The sequence below is a fragment of the Mustela putorius genome, unplaced genomic scaffold (assembly GCF_011764305.1).
Source record: "Mustela putorius furo isolate JIRA1106 unplaced genomic scaffold, ASM1176430v1.1 tig00003853_pilon_pilon_pilon, whole genome shotgun sequence".
Classification (NCBI taxonomy): domain Eukaryota; kingdom Metazoa; phylum Chordata; class Mammalia; order Carnivora; family Mustelidae; genus Mustela; species Mustela putorius.
The window spans coordinates 85,258,749-85,285,392 of NW_025422005.1; the positions used below are offsets into that span (position 1 = coordinate 85,258,749).

Below are 26,644 nucleotides of genomic sequence, written 5' to 3' on the forward strand. Positions count from 1 at the left end.
GTCTCAGCAGGGTCCAGGCAAGGAAATAGAAACCACACCATTTCAAACAGAGGGAATTTAATACAAGGGGTTTGTTACAGAGGAGGCTAAAAAGGAAAAGGGCAACACTGAAGAATCCAGAATATTATGGAGGAAAGAGCTCCTCCTGCCTTTAGAAAGGTAGAAAGTGAGGTCACCAGAATCAGGGGGCTTGGAAGGGGAGCCCGACTGGTATTGGGAGCCCTGAAGGGAATGCCACCCAACTACCCAACTAGTCTGTGCATCTGGGGACTAAGGAGCGGAGACCAGGTAGCTGTGGGGCAGATTGGTGCTGGGAGTGCCATGCTGAGCCAGAAGCTCTGGGTGCTCCTGTCACCTGTGGCTGAGGCCTTGCTGGCCCCCACCCAGAAGCCCCTTCTCCTTCTTCTGACCTCTGGTCACTCCATTCGTGCTTTGGGCCTCCTGTGTGTTGAACTGATAATGCGAGCCAGCCACAAAGGTCCTCTGCAGACCCCGGCTCCAGCATGGGAGGGTTGGCTTGCTGATGAGAGAAAATAGGAAATAACCAGCATATGCAGAGTCTGAGGCAGTAGGAAATACGGCCAAGGGCACAGTGCGGAAATTGCTGGTTAACTTTCTGGGCTACTGCCGCCTATACACTCGGGGGCCACCATCATGAATGGGTACTGAATGAGACTGTCTCACCCAGTATGCCCTGAGTCAGTGAACCCTGCATACGTTACAGATACGGCCATCGGGGTGCTGAGAAATTAGTCCCCTGTGAATCCCTGGGGCTGTTGGCCAGGTCTGCAGTGGCCAGAGCAACCCCCTACCCCCACCCCACCCCGGCAGTCACCTCAGTTGACTGGCCAAGTCTAGGTCACAGGTCTGTAACCCAGCGGACTCTGTAGCTCCGGGGAATACTCACACAAGGATGGATCCACTGGAAGCAGAAGGTGGTTTAGGGGCTGACCTCCCGTGCCCCCCCCATCCCGCCCCAAGTGAGAATGTCTACAAAAAAATTACTCAATTTGTTTAGTTTCTCCATCTGTTAAATGGGGTTTACCATTCTTACTTTAACAGGCTGTTCTGAGAATTATAGGAAAAGATATACAATGGTGACTTATACATGGTAGGTGCTCAGTAATTGTTCATGTCTTTTGTGGGGGATTGTACTGTACATCTAAACGAATTACCTGGCAAAAGTCTTTGACTGTAGTTGACAAGTATTTGTCAAGTGGAAGAAAAGGCACAAAGAATCATACCAGCAGCCTCCTGGGCACCTCTGACCTTTGAGTGTCCCCGGAATGTCTTTGTTTTGGCTTGGGAGGAGTGTATGTCCCCAGGACTTGAATCCTCTGGGTCGAGGTTTCAGATTTTCATGAGCGATTTCCAATACTCAGAGGTTTTTTTTTCAAACCCTTCTGTGGGGTGAGTGTGTGTGTGTGTGTGTGTGTGTATGTGTGTGTGTGTGTATGTGTGTGTGTTTACAGCTCTTCAGACTATGGCTTTAGGACTGTGCTTCCAGCTCTTACTCTCAGGAAAGGCCCGTTCCTCCTGAGCCCTGGTGAGATTCATACACTTGATCGTGAAGCGTTTGTGGTGTTCCCGGGTGTGTCAGGCGGAACGCATGCCTTTTGCTCACAGCTCCGTTTTCCCTTCAGGCTATCCTCTTCACGCCCCTGAAGCCTACTTTCCTTATTTCAAAAAGCATAACGTGACGGCAGTCGTGAGGCTGAACAAAAAGATTTATGAGGCGAAGCGCTTCACGGACGCGGGCTTCGAGCACTACGACCTCTTCTTCATAGACGGCAGCACGCCCAGCGACAACATCGTGCGGAGGTTCCTGAACATCTGCGAGAACACGGACGGGGCGATCGCGGTTCACTGCAAAGGTGCGTGCGGCCCCCGCGGCCTCCCCGGAACGCCAGGGGGCCGTCAGCAGCCAGTCGTGCGAAACCAAACCAGTCAGTGTCTTTGGGAAAACAACACAAGGCTTTTTGTTTGAGAAAACTGGAACACCAACCCATTTAAATAACCCCTTTCTGGGGCAAGGTTTGCTTGGATGTGAATAATCGGTGGAGGTCTGGCTTGTCCTAGCCTTGCCTTATCCAGCGGCTGCTCGCGGACGCCGGGCAACCACCACACGCCCGTCCGCGGGCCGGCAGGAATGCCTTGAACGGGTGTCAAGAGGCAAGGGTTGTTAGTGGGTACCCCTCCCCCCCCCAGAACTGCCGACCTCCTTTCTACTCTCCTCCACCCTTGTGATATTTAATGTTCTCCTTGTACAACCCAGCTGTCTGGACCCCCCATTTTGTCCTCTACTCCGTGCTTACCTTACCGGTCTTTTGCATAAGGGACCAGAGTGTCTTCCCTGCCATTGCTAGCGGATGGATGGCAGCGTCTTGCTGGCGAGCTTGCTCGCTGCACATGTGTTAACTGTTTCTTTGAGTGAACTTGGTTATGTAAAGACTAGGTTATATAAACGAATCTGCTCTCTTAGGGGTGGGTGCTTTCTGGGGCAGGGGTCTTTCAGATGACGGGAGCCCTAAGGTTGCCAGACTCAGCAAATAAAAATACAGGATGCCTCGTTAAATTTGAATTTTTGGTAAATGCACCAATACTTTTTTAGGATGTTTCCAGTATGTCACGGAATATACATTCTGCATTTTATCTGGCAACCTCGTGTTGGCTACTCAGAAAATGTGAAATAACATTTTCTCTAAGCCTGATTGTTAGACTCTGAGGAGGATCAAATTACATTTTAGATTTTCCAGCAACGTGCAAGGTCTTCTACTGGGGTCTTTGGAGTGACCAGAGCCCTATCTGGCCACTTGGGGATATGGAGACTAGTTCCTCACACGCAGCATCTAGTCCTGCCACGGGGTGGCGCTGCTCTCACGATTTTGAGTCCGAAGACGGGTTTCTGTGGAGTTTATGCTAATTGTCTAGTAGGTGTTGGGGATTGTACTGTTCTTTTCAAGTGCCTAGTGCTGCTGTAACTGACTTATTCAGACAAGCATGGCTTTGGTTCTGACAGAAATTAAAATACCATTTTGTAGGCCTTTGTTTCTATGTTTAAGATTTGAGTAGGCGGCGGTACTTGGCTGACATGTGAGCGGCACCGGGAAGCCGCGTTTCGCCTGAGACCCGGGGAGATGGCGCCGAGCTGCACATGGCCCGGAGTCGGATGAAGGCTCTGTCCACACCCGCGGAGCCGCGGCCACCCCTTCTCTTCCCGTTTCTTGGCAGGATGGGGCCCTGACGCGCAGGGCATCCTATCTCTCCGATGGGGTCCACGTGGGGGGTCGGGCTAGGAAGGTGTCTTATTTGCTCATCGGAGAGGGTTTTCAGTTCTAATCAGGTCGAGGTGGGGTGGTGGTGAGCTGGCCCGTCCTCGCTGGGGTCCATCTACACTCTGACTTTGCCTTTCCAGCTCGTTTTGTTAAAGATGGCCCAGGCCGGAGAAAAAGCCTGCATTTCGCACATTTCAAATAACGGTGGACCTTGAGAGCTAGTGGGACCGTAACAGCTACCAAAGTTCCGTAGGAGATGTTCGTGTGCTCTTTTTCAAAGTTTGTTTTTGTGTCACAAAAGTTCGTATTTTTCCTCCAATTAATTTGACCTTATTTCCCAGTCAATTGATTTTATGATTACCAAGTCAGAGCTTATCTGCGTGCCACATGTTGGATCGACAAATTCGGGGAAGAAGAAATGCAAGACTGTCATTACAACTCAGTATCTCTCTCTCTCTCTCTTTTTTTAAAGATTTTGTTTGTTTATTTGACAGATAGAGATCACAAGTAGCCAGAAAGGCAGGCAGAGAGAGAGGAAGGGAAGCAGGCTCCTTGCTAAGAAGAGAGCCCGATGCGGGGCTCCATTCCAGGACCCTGAGATCATGACCTGAGCCGAAGGCAGAGGCTTAACCCACTGAGCCACCCAGGTGCCCCAGTATCTTTCTCTTTTTAACTGAGTATAGTTGATTCACAATGTTATATGAGTTTCAAGTATACAACACAGCGATCAGACAAGTTTATACATTATTCTTTGTTCACCACAAGCACAGCTCCCATCTGTCCCCATAAAATGCTATTATAATACCATTGACTCTATTCTCTCTGCTGTGCCTTTTATTCCTGTGATTTATTCATTCCATAACTGGAGGGCTGTACCTCCCACTCCCCTTCACCCGTTTTGTCCCTCCCTTCATTCCCCTCCACTCTGGCAACCACCAGTTTGTTCTCTGTATTTATGGGTCTGTTTCTGCTTTTTCTTTCTTTTTTTTTCGATTCCACATATAAGTGAAATTGTATGTTATTTATCTTTCCAACATATTTCACTTAGCATAATAACCTCTAGGTCCATCCATGTTGCCACAAATGGCAAAGTCTCTTTCTTTTTTATGGCTGAGTAATATTATGTTATCTATACATCTATATCTATATCTATACACATACACATACACATACATACATATATACATATCTATCTATCTATCTATCTATGTATATACATATATACTTCCTTACTCATTTATCTGTCAATGGACACTTAGGTTGCTTCCATGTCTGGCTCTTGTAAATATTGCTGCAATAAACAGGGGTGCATGTAAATTTTTTTTTTTTAAGATTTTATTTATTTATTTGACAGACAGAGATCACAAGTAGGCAGAGAGGCAGGCAGAGAGAGAGGAGGAAGCAGGCTCCCCGCTGAGCAGAGAGCCCAATGCGGGGCTTGATCCCAGGACCCTAGGATCATGACCTGAGCTGAAGGCAGAGGCTTTAACCCACTGAGCCACCCAGGCGCCCCTGCATGTATCTTTTTGAATGAATGTTTTCATTTTCTTTTGGGTATCCGTATCTCTCTTGACAGCATTTTTCACCTAACTGAAATTATAAGAATGAAACTCTATGATGTTTAAAATTCTTATTATAGGTATTCTCTGTTTTATATCTTAGATTTGTGAATGTTAACATTTAAAAAAATATAGTATGGGCATATGAGTTGTATGTGTGTGTATTTTATACTGCAGAGGTTTATATATATATATATTTTTTTTAATTTTTTATTTTTTATAAACATATATTTTTATCCCCAGGGGTACAGGTCTGTGAATCACCAGGTTTACACACTTCACAGCACTCACCAAAGCATATACCCTCCCCAATGTCCATAATCCCACCCCCTTCTCCCAAACCCCCTCCCCCCAGCAACCCTCAGTTTGTTTTGTGAGATTAAGAGTCACTTATGGTTTGTCTCCCTCCCAATTCCATCTTGTTTCATTGATTCTTCTTTTACCCACTTAAGCCCCCATGTTGCATCACCACTTCCTCATATCAGGGAGATCATATGATTTTTATTTAAAATCAGAACTGTTAGTATTGAGGTGAGCTCTTCTATGGGAAGGTCACATTCACATGTGGTGACATCTTTTGCATAACGTTATTTCATTTGCTTCCACTTGTACACACATGTAGGACTCCTTTATAAAAATTACACCTTCAGTTTAATTACAGCTGTATTGCTTTTAATAGCATACTTATCTACTAGAGGCCTGTTAATTATTTTGACATCTGCCCTAATTAAGTCAGTTTAATTTTCTGGGAATTGAAGCATCACTGAGCATTTTAACTGAAGTACAAGGAGGAGGGAGAGAGAATCTTAGCCTATGTCACACGAACTTCTGTAGGTGCTGGAAAGGGAATGAAGATGTTGTGCCTCTACATAGAGTGCTAGATAGAGAGACGGACTAGAAATTGATTTGCGGGGAACGTGTGAAATCTTACTGAAGAATTGGTATCTATAGTTCACTTTCTGGTTGATAAAAGGGATGGCTATTAATTTTTTGAAAATTTCTAGCACAAATACTAATTTTAAAAAATGGGAACACTGTGATGTTCTGGTATGTGATTGTTGATATTCTGTAGGATTGCAGAAAATGCCGGGAACTATAAGGGAATCAACATTTAACTTGGTATAAATAGAGTACTTTTCAATGTCTTGTCTTGCTGTGTCAGGGAGCCTTTAATTATGAATGCTTTAAGAAATTTGTTAAAGTTTTTATAGAAACTTGGTGAAATGTTCCTATTCTGTTGAATTGTGGTAAGAGCTCCGAACTATTGAGTGCTAAGTACATTCTTTTTATAGATCTAAATTATAGACTCTTTTTAAAAGGGGGAAGCAACCTCAGTTTCAGAGAAATTTGAAAATTTTCTGCACCACCTTTTTTGGTTGTGAGTGTGTGTGACTGGGAGCCTAACTGAGGGAATGGGACAGCCCCTTCTTTGCACAGGGCGGGGAGCAGGAGAAGGTATGGCTGCCTCCAGAAAGACCATTTCCTCTCCAGACAGACACCCACCTTGGTGGCTCCAAGGAGGGACACTAGAAAGTCCCTGCACGTTGGTTTCTATGCAGGTTCCTACAGCAGGCTGTCTTGCTGTATTTTATCCACACAGTTACCTGTAGTCTTGTCAAATGTCTGAGACTTGAGAATTTGGCAGATGCAGAGAGTATCTGCTCTGGACAGAAGCAGAAAGGCAAATTAAATTACTCTTCACTCTAATATTAAAGCAAGATCCCCACTGAGACCACAAATTACTCTTTTTTAAAGAATGTTGACATTTGGTCTGGGACCAAAGGTACTTCAAATGGTAACAGGCTACACACATGCACACACATGCACACCCCCATCTAATAAAACATTAAAAATATAATTTTTAAAAAGGCTAAATGGGAAGGGAATGTCAAGCATCTGTAAACATGAGCTTATATTTTCATTTGCATTTTTAAAATAAAGATTTTATTTTTAAGTAGTCTCTGTGCCTAATGTGGGGCTCGGAACTCACAATCCCGACATCAAACAGTCGCATGTTCCTCCAACTGAGCCTGCCAGGTGCTGCTCATTTGGATTTTAATGTGTACTTTCAACCTGGTATTGTTGCCTCAAAGATGGAGAATCCCCCCCCCCCCCAGAGGTGGGTTGTGAGGAGGAACCATTCTTTTTCTTTGTAAAACACAGATTTACATACAGTACATAGAGATACGCAGTTTACTATGGCAGTAACATTTCATGGGAGACCATCAGGAAAAATGTCTTAAAAGAGGCTCTTGGAGGAGGCAATCAAGAAAAAAAGATTGAGAAACACTGATTTCACACTTTTAAATTGATGGAACTAGAATGCATCTGAAAATTGGTAACATGTCATAGTTTAATTTTTTCTTACTTAGGTGGAACTGAACTAATTAATGGTGCATATCACACCATTAGGCAACTTGATGGTAACTTAGATTTGCTGAGACACCTGTGTATTTCCAACTACTGGAGAACCAGAGAAGATGCTCTTTATTATTTGACCAGCAAAACGGACAAAAGGGCTCCTCCTCTGGGGAGAAAGGTTCTTAAGCATATTAAAAACAAAGCTGTCTACTTTTCATTTCCTTTTCTAACTAAATGTTTTCATGGATGAAAGTGACCTTGGATCACTTTTCCAGGCCAGATATAGCAGTTATCTTTGATTTTCTCTGTGACCCAGTCCACATGTCTTTCTAACTCAGCCCCTCCTTTTTACCGCCATGGTCAGTCCAGCCCCATCTTTGCCCCCTCCGGCCCCTCTGTGCACCCTCCTGCCCCAGCCTCCAGCTGCTTCCCGGCTCCCTGCTCTGTATTTTCCAGCATTGTCCATGTGCTGCTTTTATCACAGCACTTTCTTGCCCCCAAAGATATGCAACTTTATTTTGCCCTTTCCATTGGTTAAAGGAAAAAATACTTGTTTTTTACATGATAGCAGTTGTATGTTTATTAGCTATTGATCATATCAGGAATTCTGTAATACTTTTAAAATAGTTGAATTTTGTTCATGAAAGCATCATCTGTGTATATCTAAGGAGTAATAATGCACATACCCAGGAGATGGGACTTAATCAGTGCTCAGAGCACAGTGGACCTGGCGTTGGAGACTCCTAATGATAACTCAGTGGTCCTTTGGCCTATGGCTAGGGACCTATTCACCTAAACCTGGGCTCTTCCATTTGACTCAAAGGTGCTCTTTTTCCTGGTCTTCTCCACACATCCGATCTTATTCTGCCCTCTGACACACACTGACACGTTCTTCAGCCAGGCTTTCATTTATCACACCCTTTGCTGAAAATATTCTGTGACCTTCCTATTCTTTAGTCTGCTAAAGCCCATGTCAGCAACGACACCTTCTTTGAAGACACCAGCAGCTCCCCCAATACCTCCTTCCTTTCTCTGAGAGCCCAGTTTCAGTTCAAACTTCTTTTCTTTGTTATTTTTTCTTGCTTAATATTCTGCAACTGGTGGGATACTCATTGTAGTAAAAAACTATATCCAGTACTTGCTTATATCCGTGTCCTTGGAGCAGAACCCTATCCTGGGCATCTTGAATAAGAATTTGAACGGCTGAAGTTAATGTTTAAAAATAAAGAAAGAGCTACTCTCTTTTTCTTTTCTTCTTCAAAAATTTATTTATTTGAGAGAGAGAGAGAGAGAGAGCAAGTATGAATGAGCAGAGGGGCAGAAGGAGATAATCTTCAAGCAGACTCCCCCTTGAGCGCAGAGCCCGACGTGGGGCTCAATCTCATGACCCATGAGATGGTGACCGGAGCTGAAGCCAAAAGCCAGATGCTCAACTGTCAGAGCCACCCAGGCAACCCAGAGCTACTTTATTCTTCTATAAGAAAAAGTGCAGAGACGCTTGGGTGGCGCAGTTGGTTAAGTGTTTGCTTTTGGCTCAGATCATGATCCCAGAGTCCTGGGATTGAGGCCTGCATCAGGCTCCTTGCTCAAGGGGGAGCCTGCTTCTCCCCCTGCCTGCTGCTCCCCTGCTTGTACTTGCACTCCCCCTCTCTCTGACAAATAAATAAATAAAAACTAAAAAAAAAAAAAAAAAAAAAAAAAAAAGGAAAGGTATATATGATACAAACAGATTTTAAGTAGTGGAAAAATAACTGTGTACTGTAGAACTTACAGTACTGAATTTAACTCCAAGAAGCCAGATATGGAAAGATTTAGAAAATGTTTGTAAATGAGCTGTTTGTAAATGCCTGAGGGCAGGCATCCTGCTTATCTTCATAGTTCTGTTTCCAGATCTTTTATGATACCTTGTACACAGTGGGTCTCAGTCAGTACCTGTAAAATGAATGACAGGATGTGAGACAAGAGTGGAAGGAATTCTGGGAGGAGAATCAGGACTGTGGGGGCATGTTAGTCCTGGATTCTGTACTCCCTTGTTCTATGAGTCAGTTGGTTGCTGTCTTTGGGCCTTCATTGTTCTGGTATAGGAACAACCACCACTATCAAGAACCTGTGGCTTGATAAAGTTTTTGAGTATTTTTGCAAAAGGAGGAAGCCAGTGTGTATTTTTTTTTTTTTTAAGTTCGGCTAAAATGCAAATCAGGTCCTATCACTTTTATTTCTTTGGAGAGAGGGAAGGACATACATCAATTGGTAAAAATACTTTGAAGAAATAAATCAGAGTTCACAATAACCAGTATTTCATTGAAAGTCATTTTTGGAAAGTCATTTCTAGCCGTATTACATAATGTTATGTAACAGAGAGTACATTCAACGTAAAGAACATAAGCTAACACCAAAGTTCTTAGAAAATGCAGGAACCCCGGGGAAGTGAGATTTGAGCACTTCTGTTCTCTTTGTTCTTCCTCAGCGGTCTGTGCGCTCTCCCGAGGGCAGTGACCCTCTCTCTTTTATTTGTCACTGTGCCCTCTAGCTCCTAGCATGTTTCCTGGCAGGTCTCAAGTGCTCCATCCATATCTACCGACTGAGGCAATCATGAAATCCTGGGCTCTGATGGAGTGAGGTAGTATTGAAATAGCTGTGGACTAGGGAGTCGGTGAGGCTTGATGACATCTGTGGCATCTTCCAACTTTGATCCTGTGATTCCTTATTCTATGATGAGTTAAAAAGAAACTAACCATTTAAACAAGCTCTAACATGGGTCATGATAATACGATCAGTTACATGGCTGACTCAGATCATACAAACTGTGAACTGTAGATTCATCTCAGCTTGGGCTGGGGTTTGGGATGGGGAGGGTGGAGACACCTGACAGGTGATATTCTGCAAATGCTTGTTATGGGGCCCGCATTGTCTTAACAACATCCACAATGACAGGCATTCCCAAAGGCCCCCAGGGGTCGAACTTGATCGTTTTTTCAAGACCCTTGCTCTGATATGTTCTTATATAGTCTTATTTGAATTGTATGATCTATTTTTAGAAGATTTTTTGTGTTAGAATTATCTCTTAACTCCACATCATGTAAAAAAAGCATTGAATTATTGTTTGGGTTTAAAACACTTGTGTTAGACAAAATCATTGCAGTTTTGGGGCAGGGTTTGATTTTGGTGTTTTTATGAGTGCCTTTGCTATATTTTGTCTTTCTTGATCTGTTTCCTTTTTTTTTTTTTTTTTTTTTTTTTTTTTTTGCAGCTGGTCTTGGAAGAACAGGGACGTTGATAGCCTGTTATGTCATGAAACATTACAGGTTTACACATGCTGAAATAATTGCTTGGATCAGAATTTGCCGGCCAGGCTCCATTATAGGACCCCAGCAGCACTTCCTGGAAGAGTAAGTATATGGCCTCCATTATCATATTATGTCCTTGTTCTGATCATTTCTACCTTGTGTCGTCCTGGTTGTGGACTAGGTCAAGCCTGTGCTTATAAAATGACTGCACTGTGTGAGATGTCTGTGCCTCTAATGGAATATTGTTGATTTGACAGCTAATGCATTCTAACTTTGTACCTTTTTTATCTCTCAGATCAGGTGAGAGAAGAAAATCACAGAGCCATCTCTGCCTACCTTTTTTCTGTCATTTTCTATGTGTGATCTGGCTACGGTGCAATTTTCTTATGTCATCCTACTTGACACTTTTCATTCTTTTCTTTTGTTTGCGTGTCTAAAAGCAGAATGAAAAAAAACACAACTAAGGTCCATCAGTGATGCCGGTGACATTGCTGCTTTCCTGACAACGAACTAAACTACTAGAGTAGCTGCAGGTTATGAGTTACCAAGGAAGAGAAAAAGAGAACTGAGTTTTAGTCCTGGCCCTGCCACTAAATGGCTTTAAGACCGTTATTTGGAAGAATACTTACAAATCCATCTATCCGTTCATTCATTCACCCTCATGAACTCTTTGTCAAACCCCATCTCCTAAAGTGGAGAGATTTAACTCGTAAGGGAACGATCCTTTCTGGTTTCCCTGTAAAATTTTAGAAATTACGACTGATTTATCCACTAATAAAGGGAGGAGATGAAGTTAGCATTAGCTGATTTAGGTCCAGCTCTAAAATGTTACCAATTATTTCTTATACAGAAATTTCATTTTTTTCCCCTCTTTATGCTGTATGGCTATATCTTGAATAACATTCTTTTCTATATAATTAATTCTTTTCTTGTTTAAATCATTTTCTGTTGGTGAGAAACAAATGATTTGTGACTTTGACAGGAGGATGCTAGAAGTGAGCCATAAGCATCTGAAATGATTAACAGGATTTGAGGAATCCTGCTGAGGGATTACATTAGTTGTGTGTGTGTGTGGGGGGTGTAGATAAGAAAACAGTGCTGGAAATGTGAATTTATATCTTTACCTCGAAGAATGAAATGGAAGTGTAGTGAATACACAAAAAATACCAAGAAGCAGGATCATTAAGAAGATAGAGGTTCCTAGGGTTAGCCTATGAGATACAAATAAAGTACTTCCAGTATTTTAGAGATTTATTCTTTATCAGCTTCTCAGTCAGGGTTTCTGCTATTTTGCTTTCTGTGCGCCTAGAGCATGGAGCCCGGTGCCGTGTACCTACCAGCCACTTGTTGTACTGCTTGCTCGCCGAAGTTAAATAAATGGCTTTAGGATTAGGAAACAGAAACTGAGACACTACTAAGCCTGGTTCTTTTAAGTTGTTCCACTGTTAAAACCATTGTTGGGAAGATTGTTCCTTCATTAGTTACCTACTGAATACTCATCTTGCTCCAGGTATGGCTCCCAGGGTGAGGAGATGTAGCTGAGAATTGTACCTTGTTTTCCCCCGGGGGTGTGGGATACCACAACCCTCCTGCTGTGTGCCTGTGCACTCCCCACCATGCCTTCTCTCTGCCACATCTGAAAATACCAACAGAAGAAATTAGTTTTTTTTTTCTTTTTTTCCCATTTCTAGTACTTAAGTTAGAAAACTCAAGGTATTTCCTTTGGTGTGAGTGCATATTACAGTTTTCTAAGTATTGTTCTGTAAGACCTGAGTTACAGGAATGACTTCCTTGCATAACTGAAGCATTAAAATCAGTCATTAATTACAGTTATTAAATTAAAATCAGGCCTAAAATAAATCATTAATGCTTAGATCAGAACCTTCCTGAAGGCAGGTTCTCTGTCTGAGGCACTGGAGCTTCCGTGCGTTGCAGTAGTTCTTACAGAGCCAGTGTGGGGAAAATGCCTGCTTAATTCCCAGGCTTTCCCGGGCTTTATCAGATCACCTCCAACAAGGTGAGGGTCTAATCTGCTTTGTGCTCTGAGTGGTACCAGAGGAACTATTGTGCTAACTGGACTGTGTATACTTCTCTTTTCCTCTCATTTTTGTCTTCCTAAGCCTATGTCTTGATGTCCCCATAGCAGAAGACATTGCTTAGTGCATACGTGATGTTCATTCTTCTGACACTTGTTCCATGCACACTCTCTGTCAGGCTGTACTCTTGGGCCTGGGGTTGTAGCAGGGAACTTGCCAGACGAGGTCCTTTGCTCCCCGGTGTAATATTTCTAATGGAAGGAGCAGACCATAAACAAGCATGTAAGTTTATATACAGGATAATTTCTGACAGTGCTATGAACAATGGAGACTAGTGGTGGGGGAGAGGGGTGATTACAGAGGATGGGAGAGCCCTTTGGTCAAGGTTTCTTGAAAGAGAGCCAGAACGTTGAGGGTGAGAAGGAGCCAGAGCTGGCAGTCTGAGTTGTGTCCTGGGTAGCAGACACGCAGAGGTCCTGAGACGGGAACATGTGCAGCATTTCTGAAGCCCAGAAACAAGGCTGGTGTGGGGAGAATATAGTGAGCTGGGAGGGGGTGGTTTGAGAGGTTGGCTCGCCCAATTTCTGCCAAGTGAACACACCCATGTAACCACGCTTCAGATCAGGAAATGGAACAATTAGCATCCAGAAGCTCCTCTTTGTGCGCCTTCCATCCACTCCCCCAGTTCTTTGGCTCATCTAGCCATTACGCTTCTAACACCGGAGACGAGTTTTGCCTTGTTGTAACCTTGCACAAATAGAATCAGTATGTATGTCTGGCGGCTTCTAGTCAACATTAATTTATTGTTACATGTAAAACTAATGTGTTCATTTTCGTTGCTGGATAAAATTCCATTGTTTGAATATGTAATATTTTAGTTCTTCTTTTGATGGATATTTAAGTTGTGTCCAGTTTGGGGCTCTTTCCTATCTTTGGTCCATCTGTCTTTTAGATGAATACCTGTGAGCCGTTCATTCAGTTATAGTGGGTATCACTAAAGACTTTTCCAAAGCAGATCGCCACTGTGGATTCCTATCAATAGCAGGTGGGAGTTCCACTTTCTTCACGTGATTACTAAGACTTGATATGGCAGTCTTTTTAAGTTTAAGTCATTATACTCTGCTTGTAGTGGCAATTCGCTTTGTAGTTTTAATTTGCTGTTCTCTGTTAACTAATGTGGTTGAACTGTTCATGTATTTGTTGGCCACTTGTGTTTGCCCTCTCTTTTTTAAAAAGATTTTATTTATTCATTTGAGACAGGGAGAGGGAGGGAGGGTGGGAGGGAGAGAGAGAGAGAGAGAGAGAGAGAGCATGAATCAGGGGGAGTGTCAGAGGGAGAGGGAGAAGCAGGTTCTCCACTGAGCAAGGAGCCCGATGTGGGACTTGATCCCAGAACCTGGGATTTTGACCTCAGCTAAAGGCAGACGCTTAACCATCTGAGCCACCCAGGCGCCCCCATGTATTCTCTTTTATGAAACACATTTTCAGATCTCTTACCTCATATTGGTAGCGGCTGTCTTTTTCTTGTCGTTGTGTAGGAGTCTTAATATTTCTGGCTAATGCACACTGTCCATTCTATGTAATGCAGATATATTCTGCTTCTCTTGGGGTTTGCTATTTCACTCCATAGTGTCTCTTGAATAGAATTTCTTGTGAGAATTTTTATGATCTACTCTCTTAGAACTTTAAAATATGCAAATACAATATTATTAACTGTAGTCATCCTGTTGCCTATTATATTCTCAGAACTTATTCATCTTATAACTGGAACTTTGTAGCTTTTGACTCTTCCCACCCATTTCTCCCACCCCCTACCTCTGGCAGTCACGAGTCTGTTATCTGTGTCTGTGAGCCTGTTTTTTGTTTTTGTTTTTGTTTTTTTGTTTTTTAGATGCCACATGTAAATAAAATCATAGAGTATTTGTTTTCCCTGTGTAACTTATTTCATTTAGTGTAATGCCCTCAAGTTCTATCCATGTTGTCACAAATGGCAAGATTTCCTTTGTTTTTATGGCTGAATAATATTTCGTTATATATAAATGCATTTTCTCTATCCGTTCATCCATCACTGGATGAAGCTTAGATTGTTTCCATTTGGCTGTTGTAGATAATGCTGTAACGAACGTGGCGGGGGGTGCAAATACCGTTTTGAGTTAGTGTTTTCATTTTCTTGGAATGAATGCACAGAAGTGCAAGTGTTGGATCCTGTGGTAGTTCTATATTAAATTTTTTGAGGAACCTCCATACTGTTTTCCATAGTAGCTGCACCAATTTACGTTCCCACACACAGCACACTGGGGCTCCCTTTAAATCACTTTCTGGTTTCTAATGCCATAGATTTGTTTTATTTGCTCTTGCCCTTTGTTTTCTTCTCAGAAGATTGTTTTTTCAGATACATTAATGTTCAGTATGTCAGTAGTTTGTTTCTTTTTATTACTTAGCATTCCACCTTGTGAATGTATCACGATGTAATGACCCATACAACTGTTGATGGGTATTTAGGTGATGTTTCGGTTTGGTTGTTAGGAATGAAACTGCTGTGACAGTTCTTCTGTAAGTCTTTTTGCAGACATATGTCTTCATTTCCTTTATTTAAATACCTAGGAATGAAGGTCACTGGATCATAGGGTTAAATATAGTTTAACTTCATGAGGAATGATTTTCCAAGGAGGTTAAATCATTTTATATATTACTTATCGGAGTATGAGTTCTAACTGTTCCACATTGTTGCCAACATCCTGTTTTGTAAACTTGTTTTTTGGGCAGGAGTGGAAGCCATTCTGCTTGGTATGAAATAGTCTCAATTTGTATTTTCCTGATGGCTAATGATGTTGAATATTTTTTCACACATATATGTATCTTTTGTGAGATGTTTGGCCAAGTCTTTGCCTATTTAAAATTTTTTTGTTTCTGTTGATTGTAGTGGTTCTTTACATATTTTATGTCATTATTTTATTTTATTTTTATTTTCAAAATAGATTTTGTTTCTTTCCCAAATGTTTTTGCAGAATTTCCAAGGTATTATTTTATTTTAAAAAATATTTGTTGAAGTTACTATAAAACAATTATTTTTCACAGTACTATATACAGAGTTGATGGAAAATATATTGTTTTTCTACAAACTATATAATATTAGGAAGAACAGTTAAAGTTGTATGTCACAGCTTTACAACAGGTATTTTTGCTTTTCATTGAGATTTTTTTTAAAAACAGATTTACTAATTTAAGAGAGAGAGGTAAGGAGCATGAATGGAGGTAGGGGCAGAGGGAGAGGGAGAAGCAGATTCCCTGCAGAGCAGGGAGCCCAATATGGGGCTCCATGCCAGGATCCTGAGATCATGACTTGAGCCAAAGGCAGACACTTTAACTGACTAAGCCACCCAAGCACCCCGGTGAGTTTTTTTTAATTGAAATGTAACCGACATATAACATTATATTAATTTCAGTCATACAACATAATGATTTGATATTTGTATATATATTTTAGATACAAGTCTTTTTGTCAAATACATTGTGCTATATGTCTTTTAATGAACAGAATTTAAAATTTTGCTGAGCTTGATTTTTGAAAATTAACCATGTATCTTTCAACCTTACTAATTTCACTTATTAGTTCTAGTAGTTTTCCTTATTGCTAAGATTTCCAGTACAGTGTTAGTTGGGGGTGGTGAAAATGGACATCCTTGTCTTGCTCTCGATATTAGACAGACAGCGTTCATTCTTTCACCACTCAATGTGCTGTTAGTTGTGGGGCTTTCACAGATGACTTTTATCTGAAAGAGGAAATTTCCTCCCAGTTCTAGTTTATTGAGAGTTTCTATTAACAGTGGGTATTGAATTTTGTCAGTTTTTTCTTTTTTTTTTTTTTAAAGATTTTATTTATTTATTTGACAGAGAGAAATCACAAGTAGATGGAGAGGCAGGCAGAGAGAGAGAGAGGGAAGCAGGCTCCCTGCTGAGCAGAGAGCCCGATGCGGGACTCGATCCCAGGACCCTGAGATCATGACCTGAGCCGAAGGCAGCGGCTTAACCCACTAAGCCATCCAGGTGCCCCTTGTCAGTTTTTTCTACATCTATCAAGATAATCGTATAATTTTTTTCTCCTTTATACTGCTAAATGTGAACTACATTGTTTTTCTCATGTGAAGTCATAATGGCCATGATGGGCTTTTATGTCTTCCTACGGTAGATTTGATATGCTAATGTTTTCTTAGGGATTTTTGTATTCATGTCATGAAAGGTAATGATGTGCGATTTTCTTGTAATACTTTTTAAGTGTCAGTATCAGGGTCATGCAGACTTCATAAGATGCATTGTTTATTTTCTGAAAAGAGTAATATAAGATGGTATTACTGGATTTGAGGGATGGGCTGGGAACTTAGGAGATAGAAGTGTTATTTGGAGATAAGGGTCTAGTTGATGCTGGATGACCTGGAAAGGTTGGTCTTGTGACCAACAGGGGTAAACCAGGGCCTGCACTATGAGGGGTTTGGTTCTGAAAGTCTTTCAGAGTCAGGTGGGTCATCAGTTGAGGCCATGGGCTATCGGCCATCAGAAGACTTTCTATTAAACAGTTCCTGGGGATCTGGTGGCCAAGGGGCAGCACAGAGATCCCCACTGGGACCACTTGCTTAGGTGTCTAGGAGGGGAGTGTGGGATACCTATGTAATCTTTGCTACATTGCAGGGTGGTGCTGTGGCCCATTGGGGCCACTGCTGGGTCACTGAAAGCCTGAGGTGCCTTGGTGACTACACACTTCTATTCACTTCCTTCCTTATTTTTTTAAAAAAGATTTTATTTATCTATTTATTTGAGAGAGGTAACAAGTATTGTGGGGGAACAAGTATTGTGGGGGAGGGGGACGGGAGAGGGAAGAGAGATCAAGTATTGTGGGGGAGGGGGACGGGAGAGGGAAGAGAGAGAATATCAAGCAGACTCTGGGCTGAGTGTGGGACCCATCTCAGGGCTTGATCCTAGGACCTGAGATCAGGACTTGAGCTGAAACCAAGAGTCAGAGGCCTAACCTACTGAGGCACCCCTGACTCTTTTTTAACTATCCTCTCTGGAAAGTTTATTTCACATTTTGCATGCCTTTCTCTAACCATTCTAAACATAACCTCAACCCTTCTCCTAAGCTATATATATATATACACACACACACATACACACACAAGCACATAAAAACACATACACTGTTAATTCAAGTTTTTATTTTGCAGTAATTATAGATTAACGTACATTTATAAGAAGTAATAGAGAGGGTTCCTATGTATTTACTCACTTTCCCCAAATGTGAACATCTTGCAAAATTACAGTATAACATCACAATCAAGATATTGACGTTGATAGAGTGAAGACACAGAGACCTGACACCAATAAGAGTTCTTCACATTGCCATTGTACAGCCACACTCATGTTTTTCTTGCCCTTATCCCCTTGTTACCTTCTGACAACTGCTGATGCAGTCTCCATTTGTGTATTTTTCATTTTGAGAATGTTACAAATATGGGATCATAGGGCATGCAACCTTTTAGGGTTGGCATTTTCCATTCACTGTAATTCCCTGGAGGTTCATTGGGAATGTTGCATGTATCAGTAACTTGCTCCCTTTTTTTTTTTTTTTTAAGGATTTATTTATTTGCTTAGTTGAGAGAGAGAGAGAGTGCACACCCATGAGTGGGAGGAGGGCAGAGGGAGAGGGAGGGGGAGAGAGGGAATCCCAAACACACTCCCCACTGAGCACAGAGCCTGGCACAGGGCTCGATCCCATGACCCTGAAATCATAACCTGAACTGAAATCAGGAATTGGGTGCTCAAGCTATTGAGCCATCCAGTGCCCCTCACTTGTTCCTTTTTATGGCTGAGTAGTATTCCAGGGAATGAATGTAGTACTGTTTGTTAACCATGAAGGATCGCTGGGCTGTTTATGGTTTTTGGCTATTATGAGTAAAGATGCTATAAATGTTTGTATATAGGTTTTTACGTGAACATAAGTTTTCATTTCTCTGGGATAAGTGCCCAAGACTGCAGTTGGTGAGTTGTACGGGACATGTTTAGTTTTATAAGAAGCTGTCAAACTGTTTTCGAGAGTGGCTGTTTCATTCTACGTTCTCACTAGCAATGTATGAATGATTGAGTTTTTCTTTATATTTGCCAGCATTTGGTGGTGTTGCTGTTTTTGTTTTAGCCACTCTGATAGATATGTAGTGATATATCATTATAGTTTTAATTTACATTTCCTTAGTAAATAACAATAAGCAACTTCTCATGTACTCATTTGCCATCCATGTATCTTTTTGGCGAAGTGTCTGTTCAAATCTTTTGTCCATTCTTTATTGAGTTGTTTGTTTTCTTATTATTGAGTTTTGAGAGTTCTTTTTTTTAAAAAAGATTTTAATTATTTACTTGCAAAACAGAGAGCAGAGCAGGAGAGAGAGAGAGAGAGAGAGAGCGCGAGCGCACGAGTGGTGGGGAGGAGCAGAGGGAGAGGGAGGAGCAGACTCCCTGCAGAGCAGGAAGCCCAATGTCAGGCTCCATCCCAGGACCCTGAGATCATGACCTGAGCTGAAGGCAGAGGCTTACTGACAGAGCCATCCAGATGTCCCTTGAGAAGGTCTTTATACATTAAAGGTACTAACTTTTTGTCTGATAAATATTTTGAAAATAATTTCTCTCAGTCTTTAATTTGTCTTTCATTCTCTTAATAGATTCTTTCACAGAGGAAAATTTTAAATTTTGATGAAGTCCCATTTATCATTTTTTCCCTTTTTTAGATCATGCTTTTAGTATCAAATCTAAGGTCTCTCTGCTTAGCTCTAGATCCCCATAATTTCTCATGTTTTTTCTAAAAGGTTTGTAGTTATGTGTTTTTAGTTAAGTTGGTGATTCTTCCTTTTTTTTTTTAAAGATTTATTTATTTATTTATTTGAGAGTTGCGAGCAAGCATGAGCAGGGGCAGAGTGCAGAGGGGCAGAGGGGCAGAGGGAGAGAGAAAGGGAGAAGCAGACTCTCCACTGAGCAGGGAGCCTGACCTGGTGCTTGATCTCAAGCCCTCAGGATCATGACCTGAGCCAAAGGCAGACACTTAACCACTGAGCCACCCAGGCACCCCTAGTGATTCATTTTGAGTTAATTTTTGTATGAGGCACGAGACTTACGGTACATTTGTTTCTTTTTGCGTATGGAGGTGCTCTGGCACTATTTGTTAAAATAGTTTTCTCCATTGAATTGCTTTGACATCTTTGTTAAAAATTAGATTGGCCTATGTATCGCTCTATTGCTTTGTTCTTTATTCTGTCTGTTCCATTTGTCCTTCTAATAGCACACTGTCTGGATACTGTACCTATATAGTGAGTGAGCCTTAACGTTGGAAGAGTGGTTCCCCTACTTTCTCTTTGTTTAACAAAATTATCTTAGGAATGCCAGATCCTTTTCTTTTCTGTGTAAATTTTAGAATAATCTTGTCCATGTCTACAAAAAGTCATGCTGTGATTTTGATAGGAATGTGTTAAAACCTCTTTATTGGGAGAATTGACATATTTAGTACTGTTAAGTCTTCCAGTCCCTAAACACAGTATGTCTCTTCATTTATCTAGATCTCCTTTGATTTCTTTCATCAGTATGTGTAGCTTTCAACTTTTACAAGTCCTGTTTTGTTAGATCTACACCTAAGTAATTTGCTTTATTTGCATGATTATAGATAGTAATATATTTTACATTTCAGAGTCCATGTGTTTATCACCAGTATGTATAAATACAGTTGATTTTCTATCTATGTTTATTTTATATCCTGAAATGTGTGTGTGTGTGTGTGTTTGTGTGTGTGTGTGCATGCACGCACACACATGAATTCCTGGGGATTTCTACAAAGGCAATCATGTCATCTACAAATAGGGACAGATTTATTTCCTTTCCTATCTGCATATCTTGTCTGGTCTGGTCTTTTCTTTTCCTCTTTTTTCTTTTCTTTTCTTTTCTTTTCTTTTCTTTTCTTTTCTTTTCTTTTCTTCCCTTCCCTTGGTGCATAGTCTGAACTTTTAGCACTATGATGAATAAGAGTGGTGAGAGCAGACATTCTTCACTTGTTCCTAATCTTGGGCTTGGGGGGAAGCATTCACCATTATATTGAATGTTAATTAGACGTTTGCTATAGATGTACTTTACCAAGTAGAGGAAGTTCCCCTCTCCTTTCCAGAGAGTTTTATCATGAATGAGTATGGAATTTTGTCATGCTTTTTCTGCATTGATTGATCATATCTTTTTCTTTGTTAGCCTGTTAATTTGGTGGATTGCCTTAATTTAAAAAAACATATTAAATAAACTTTGCATTCCGGGAATAAACCCTACTCAATATATTATAAATGAGAGTCTTGCAAATGTGATCAAGTTAGGGATCTTAAAGTGGAATGATTGTCCTGGATTAATCTAGTAAGTTCATTCTAATCATAGGAGGACATAGGAGGAGTTAGAAGAAATGCGATGATAGAAACAGAGATCTAACTAACATACTTTGAACATGGAGGAAGGGGCCATAAACCAAGGAATAAAGGCAGCCACTGGCAGCTGAAAAACCAAGGAAACAGATTTCTTCCTGTAGAGCCTCCAGAAAGGATCAATCCTGTCAATACCTTCCTTGACTCTAGCTCAGTGAAAGTGATATTGACCTTCTGACCTCCAGAACTACGTGGGAGTAAATATGTCTTCTTCTGAGCCATGAGGTGTGTGGTAATTTGTTACAGCAGCTTTGTGTAGATAGGAAACTTCTATATCTGCATAGTGTACCAGTAAGGAAATAGGTATAGTGAGATACACAGATCCTCTGTGAACATGGGCATTCTGAAATTCTCTTATTCATCATATTTCTACTTTAGGCTGTTCAGAGTAGGAGAGTCCTCAGATGCACATGTTATTTAAGGAATACTGAACTATAGCAATGTGTAAGATGAATCAGGTGGAGGGAGATTGAAAAGAGACTATCATCATCTAAAGAGGTCAGCTCTTGTTGAAGGGGCCAGAAGTTCGACTGAGGAATTAGAGACAGGTGGGGACCAGAGCATCTCAAGGAAGTCAGTCTCAGGCTTGGAAGCCTGACTAATGGTAGGAGAGACGAAGGGCTTTGAAGCCTGACTAATGGTATGAAAGATGAAGAGAGTGACACCATCGATGACGCAAAAGCATGAATAAGTAACACATTCATTAGGAGAGAAGTAAGAGGATTAAAAAGTTATCTGACAGGCTTTCATCTGTCAAAAATGACTGTATTAGGTTAGAAGGATTGTATTCTTTCAGGGGTGAGAAATCCAATCGTTGCCTTTTGGGTAATGTTAATTCTAAATCTGTGACTTTAGGGTAGAACATCCTGTTAGTCCTTGAAGACTAAAATATGGCCAGGTGTTTGATTTCTGCGTCTTGAAGAAAATTTCCCCTTATCTCACCAGCAGCACGAGGGGTGTTATTAGCATCCTTGTGAGTTGATGAATTTATGTATTGGCAGATCGAGACCTTTTCTTTGTTATAGTCTGAAATCTTATATTTGATTTTTTTCCTAGGATATAAATAAAATTGTTTACAAACCATCAAGTGATTTTTTTCTTTTACTTCAAACTGTTGTTCTTAAGCTAAAAATTCCATTCTGACCCCAAAATATGTGTTCTACCAAGCATCCTCAAAATTTTTAAAAAGAGGCACAAACACATCTCTCTTATTGAGTGAAGTCGAAACCTATCCTTTTCAGGGACAGCCTGTGGAAATACAGAGGTGGGATCAAGCTGCTTTTATGACTTGTTTGATTCTATTTATTGAATGTTCAGTTTTGGTGTATGATGACATCTGGATCATGATCTGTTAATGATTTCATTCATAAGAAAGGAAGCCTTCAAGGGCCGGTACTGGGTTCCCACGGGGACTTCAGTGCATGGATATTTGCAATGATGTGTGATATAATGATACTGTTTTCTTTTTATTTATGTATTTATTTTTAATTTAAAATTTTTCATTAAGATATAATTGACATAACATTATATTAGTTTCAGGTATATAATGTAATATTTGATATTTGTAAATATTGTGAAATAATCACCACCTTAAGTCTAGTTAACATCCATCACTAAGTTTATACCTTTTGACTTTCTTCAGCCATTTTGCCCACTTCCCATCCCCCATTTCTGGCAACCACCAATCTGTTCTCTTTATCTATGTATTCGTTTTCATTTTTTTTCCCTTTAGAATTCGTTTATAAGTGAGATCACACGGTGTTTGTCTTTCTCTTTCTGACTTATTTCACTTAGCACAATGCCCTCAAGGTCCATCCATGTTACTGCTAATGGCAAGATTTCCTTCTTTTTTATGGCTGGATAATATTCTTTATGTATGTATTATGTATATTTTGTATATTTTTGTATGTATACATGTATTTATGTATATATTATGTATATTTGTGTGATTTATATATCTGATTTTGTGTGTGTGTGTGTGTATTCACACTTTCTTTATTCATTCATCTATTAATGGACACCCAGGTTGCTAGTGTGTCTTTGTTGTTGGAAATAATGCAGCAATGAACATAGCAGTGTATATATCTTTTCAGATCAGTGTTTTCATGCCATGCAGAAGTGGAATTGCTGGATCATATGGTAATCCTATTTAAAATTCTTTGAGGAGCTTCCATACTATTTTTCATAATGGCTGCACCAATTTACATTCCCACCAAGAGTGCACAGAGGTTTCCTTTTCTCCACAATCTCTCCAACACTTGCTATTTCTTATTTGTTTATTTATTTGCTTGTTTTGATAATAGCTACTCTGGCAGGTGTGAAGTGATATCTCATTGTGGTTTAGATTTATATTTCTCTGATAATTAGTGATGGTGAGGCTTTTCATGTACTTGTTGGCCATCTGTATGTCTTTGGGAAAATGTCTATTCCAATCCTCTGCTCATTTTTTAATTGGAATTTTTTTTGCTATTGAGTTGTGTGAGTTCTTTGTATATTATGGATATAAAACCCTTTCAGACATGATTTGCAAATATTTTTTCCCATTTGGTAGGCTGCCTTTTCATTTTGTTGGAAGCTTACTTTGCTGTGCAGAAGCTTTTTAGTTTGATATATTCTCACTTGTTTATTTTTGTATTTCTTGCCTTTGCTTTTGATGTCAGAGCCAAAAACTCAATGCCAAGGCTGATATCAAGGAGCTTATTGCCTGTGTTTTCTTCTGTTTTATGGTTGTAGGTCTGATGTTCAGTTCTTCAATTCATTTTGACTTGACTTTTGTGTATGGTATAAGACAGTGGTCCAATTTTATTCTTTTGCATATGGCTACCCAGTGTTCCCCGCACCATTAAAAAAAAATTTTTTTTTAAGATTTTATTTATTTATTTGACAGACCGAGATCACAAGTAGGCAGAGAGGCAGGCAGAGAGAGAGAGAGGAAAACAGGCTCTCCACTGAGCAGAGAGCCTGATGCGGAGCTCAATCCCAGGACCCTGAGATCAGGACCTGAGCTGAAGGCAGAGGCTTAACCCACTGAGCCATCTAGGTGCCCCTTCCCCGCACCATTTATTGAAGAGACTGTACTTTCCCCATTGTATATTCTTGGCTCCCTTGTTATAAATTATTTTATCTTATATATGTGGGTTTATTTCTGGGCTCTCTATTCTGTTTCATTGATATATGTCTGTTTTTAATGCCCTTACCATACTGTTTTGATCATTTTAGATTTGTAATATAGTTTGTGATATAGTTTCCTGATCATACAGGAAGTATGATGCCTCCAGATTTGTTGTTCTTTCTCAGAATTGTTTTGGCTATTTGGGACCTTTTGTGGGTTCTATACAAATTTTAGGATTGTTTATTTCTGTGAAAGATGTCATTGGAATCTTGATAGGGATTGCATGGAGTCTGTAGATTGCTTTGGGTGGCATCAACATTTCAATATTACTTCTTCCAATCCATGAGTGTAGGAGTTCTTTTTACTTTGAAGTTTCTTCCTGACACAGAGGACTCACGTAAAGGCTAAATCTGGACCCTGCAGGGAGTTTTGTCTTTGTAAAGTAGAACTTCCATTTTGAATAAAGTCATCTTTAAGGGAGTGACAGTTTTGTGGTTGGATTCTCTTTTCATTCCTAAATTTATAAATAAAAAATTCTCCCTTTCTGCTTTATTATCAAAGATAGTCTCATCAACGTCCTGTCAGTTGGATGTTTGTCAACACTCTAATTTAGCTGTAAGTTGTCTTAGTGCTTCTTAAATATTAAAGTGTGTAAGAATCACTTGGGAATCCTATTAAATGCAGTTTGGGTTCACCAGATCTAGGGTGGGACTTGAGATTCTGCATTTCTAATAAGCTCCCAGGTGATATGATGTGGCTAGTCCTCCAACCACATTGTATAACAAGGGTCCATGGGTCATTCTTCCTCTGTAAATATCACTTATGCTACGTTCATTTTGGTGCTTAGAGCATGTGGTAAGTTTCACAATTGGAAAGAGCAATTCTGGAAATTAGTAGTTAAACCATTGCTTTTTATTTTAGGAAATTACCAAAAGTAAAATGGAGAAAACCTGCTCAAGAAAAAAAATGGAAGTATTCTTGAAAATGTCTAAAAATAATGGCTTGAGTTCTTAATTATAATTGATTCCTACTGTTTCTTTTGGTCATTTTTTTAGATACATGTAGTGGTCTTAGGAATATGTATTAACATTTTGTATAATCTATTTTAAAGTTTTAAGAATTTATCTTTCCTAAAATACAGAAATTGAAACTTGAACTATTATAAACTGGAATTTAAAATAACCATAGACAATATCATGGTTTACTTATAAGAATAGCAAGCACAGGGGTGCCTGGGTGGCTGAGTTGTTAAGCGTCTACCTTCAGCTCAGATCATGATCCCACGCTGCCCAGCTGGGAGCCAGCTAATTCCCTCCCCACTCATGCTCTCTTGCTATCTCTATCTCTCTCTCTCCCTAATAAATAAGTAAAATCTTAAAAAAAAAAAAAGAATAAAAAGCACATTGCATAGGTTCGAGTTTGCACTATTTGACAGTCACATTTTTGCAGTAACACTCATTTATAAACTTCTAAATTGCTCTTCATTTATTCATTTATTGACTGCCAATTGTATTGGATATGTTGGCTAAGCAAAAATTAAACCTTTGGGGCGCCTGGGTGTCTCAGTGGGTTAAGCCTCTGCCTTCGGCTCAGGTCATGATCTGGGATCCTGGGATTCAGCCCTGCATCAGGCTCTCTGCTCAGCGGGGAGCCTGCTTTCCACTCTCTCTCTGCCTGCCTCTCCCCCTACTTGCGATCTCTCTCTCTGTCAAATAAGTAAATAAAATCTTAATTAAAAAAAATTAAATCAGTGTGGGTCCAGTATTAAGGATATGGTATATATAAGATTTGTGGGCAATGTGACATCAGAAATTTGCCCTGAAATACTCATGTCAATTACTAAAGACAGGCGATTGAGTGGTTTTTGTTTCATTTCTTGTGTGAAAAGGGTTAGAGGTGGGAAAAGAATGTCTTGTAAGCAATAATGCATCCGGTTTAGTTGAAAAGTTTGTATTTTGCCGTAATACCACCGAACCAGCTTCTGACTGTAGAGGTCTGTACCTAAACTAGAACTAGCTTTGGGAACTCTTGACTCATTTCTTCTCTTCCAGCTACATTTTTCACGTGTGTTTCAGAATCAGGAACCTTCCTTTCTACCCTCAAATTCTGTCTAAACAGCTTCCTAGTAAATCTTCCATTTGTACTAAAGTAGGAGTAGAACTCCTTGAATATCTGTCTCCTTTCCACTTCCTGAACCTGTGGTACTGCTTTCTGGTCTATCTTCCCTTGACCCCAGGTTAGACCATTTCATTAGTCCAGTTCTTTAAACCGGGAACCATCTTGGTTTCCATAATAGCCATGGGGCAGTGGAGTAGGAGGCATGCAGGGCAGACTGGTACCCTAGTCACGGCTAGAGTAGGCCTACCTCAACCTACAGTGTGGGCTGGGTTTCTATATAGAATTGCTGAATGGTGGCTTTGCATGGACACTGAGGTTGGGTATGCATCTAGGATGGAAGAAGTGATGAAAATGAAAACGAAGAGTTAAGGTGGTGGGGAGATAGGCTTAGTTTGGACTCCAGA

At 40.5% G+C, this 26,644-nt stretch overlaps 1 protein-coding gene across 4 annotated transcripts in view; it reads left to right on the top strand.

Annotated features, from left to right (window-relative positions):
- Nucleotides 1–26,644, top strand: part of CDC14A (cell division cycle 14A) — a 174,130-nt gene that overhangs the window by 105,212 nt on the left and 42,274 nt on the right. For all 4 annotated transcript variants that reach the window (XR_006601838.1, XR_006601837.1, XR_006601836.1 and 1 more), the window contains exons 9-10: nucleotides 1,644–1,874; nucleotides 10,446–10,584. Coding sequence is in view for 1 of the 4 variants with exons in the window: in XM_004775179.3 (XP_004775236.1) it covers nucleotides 1,644–1,874; nucleotides 10,446–10,584 (370 nt within the window). In the remaining 3 variants the exon portion in view is untranslated. The remainder of the gene's footprint in view (nucleotides 1–1,643; nucleotides 1,875–10,445; nucleotides 10,585–26,644) is intronic.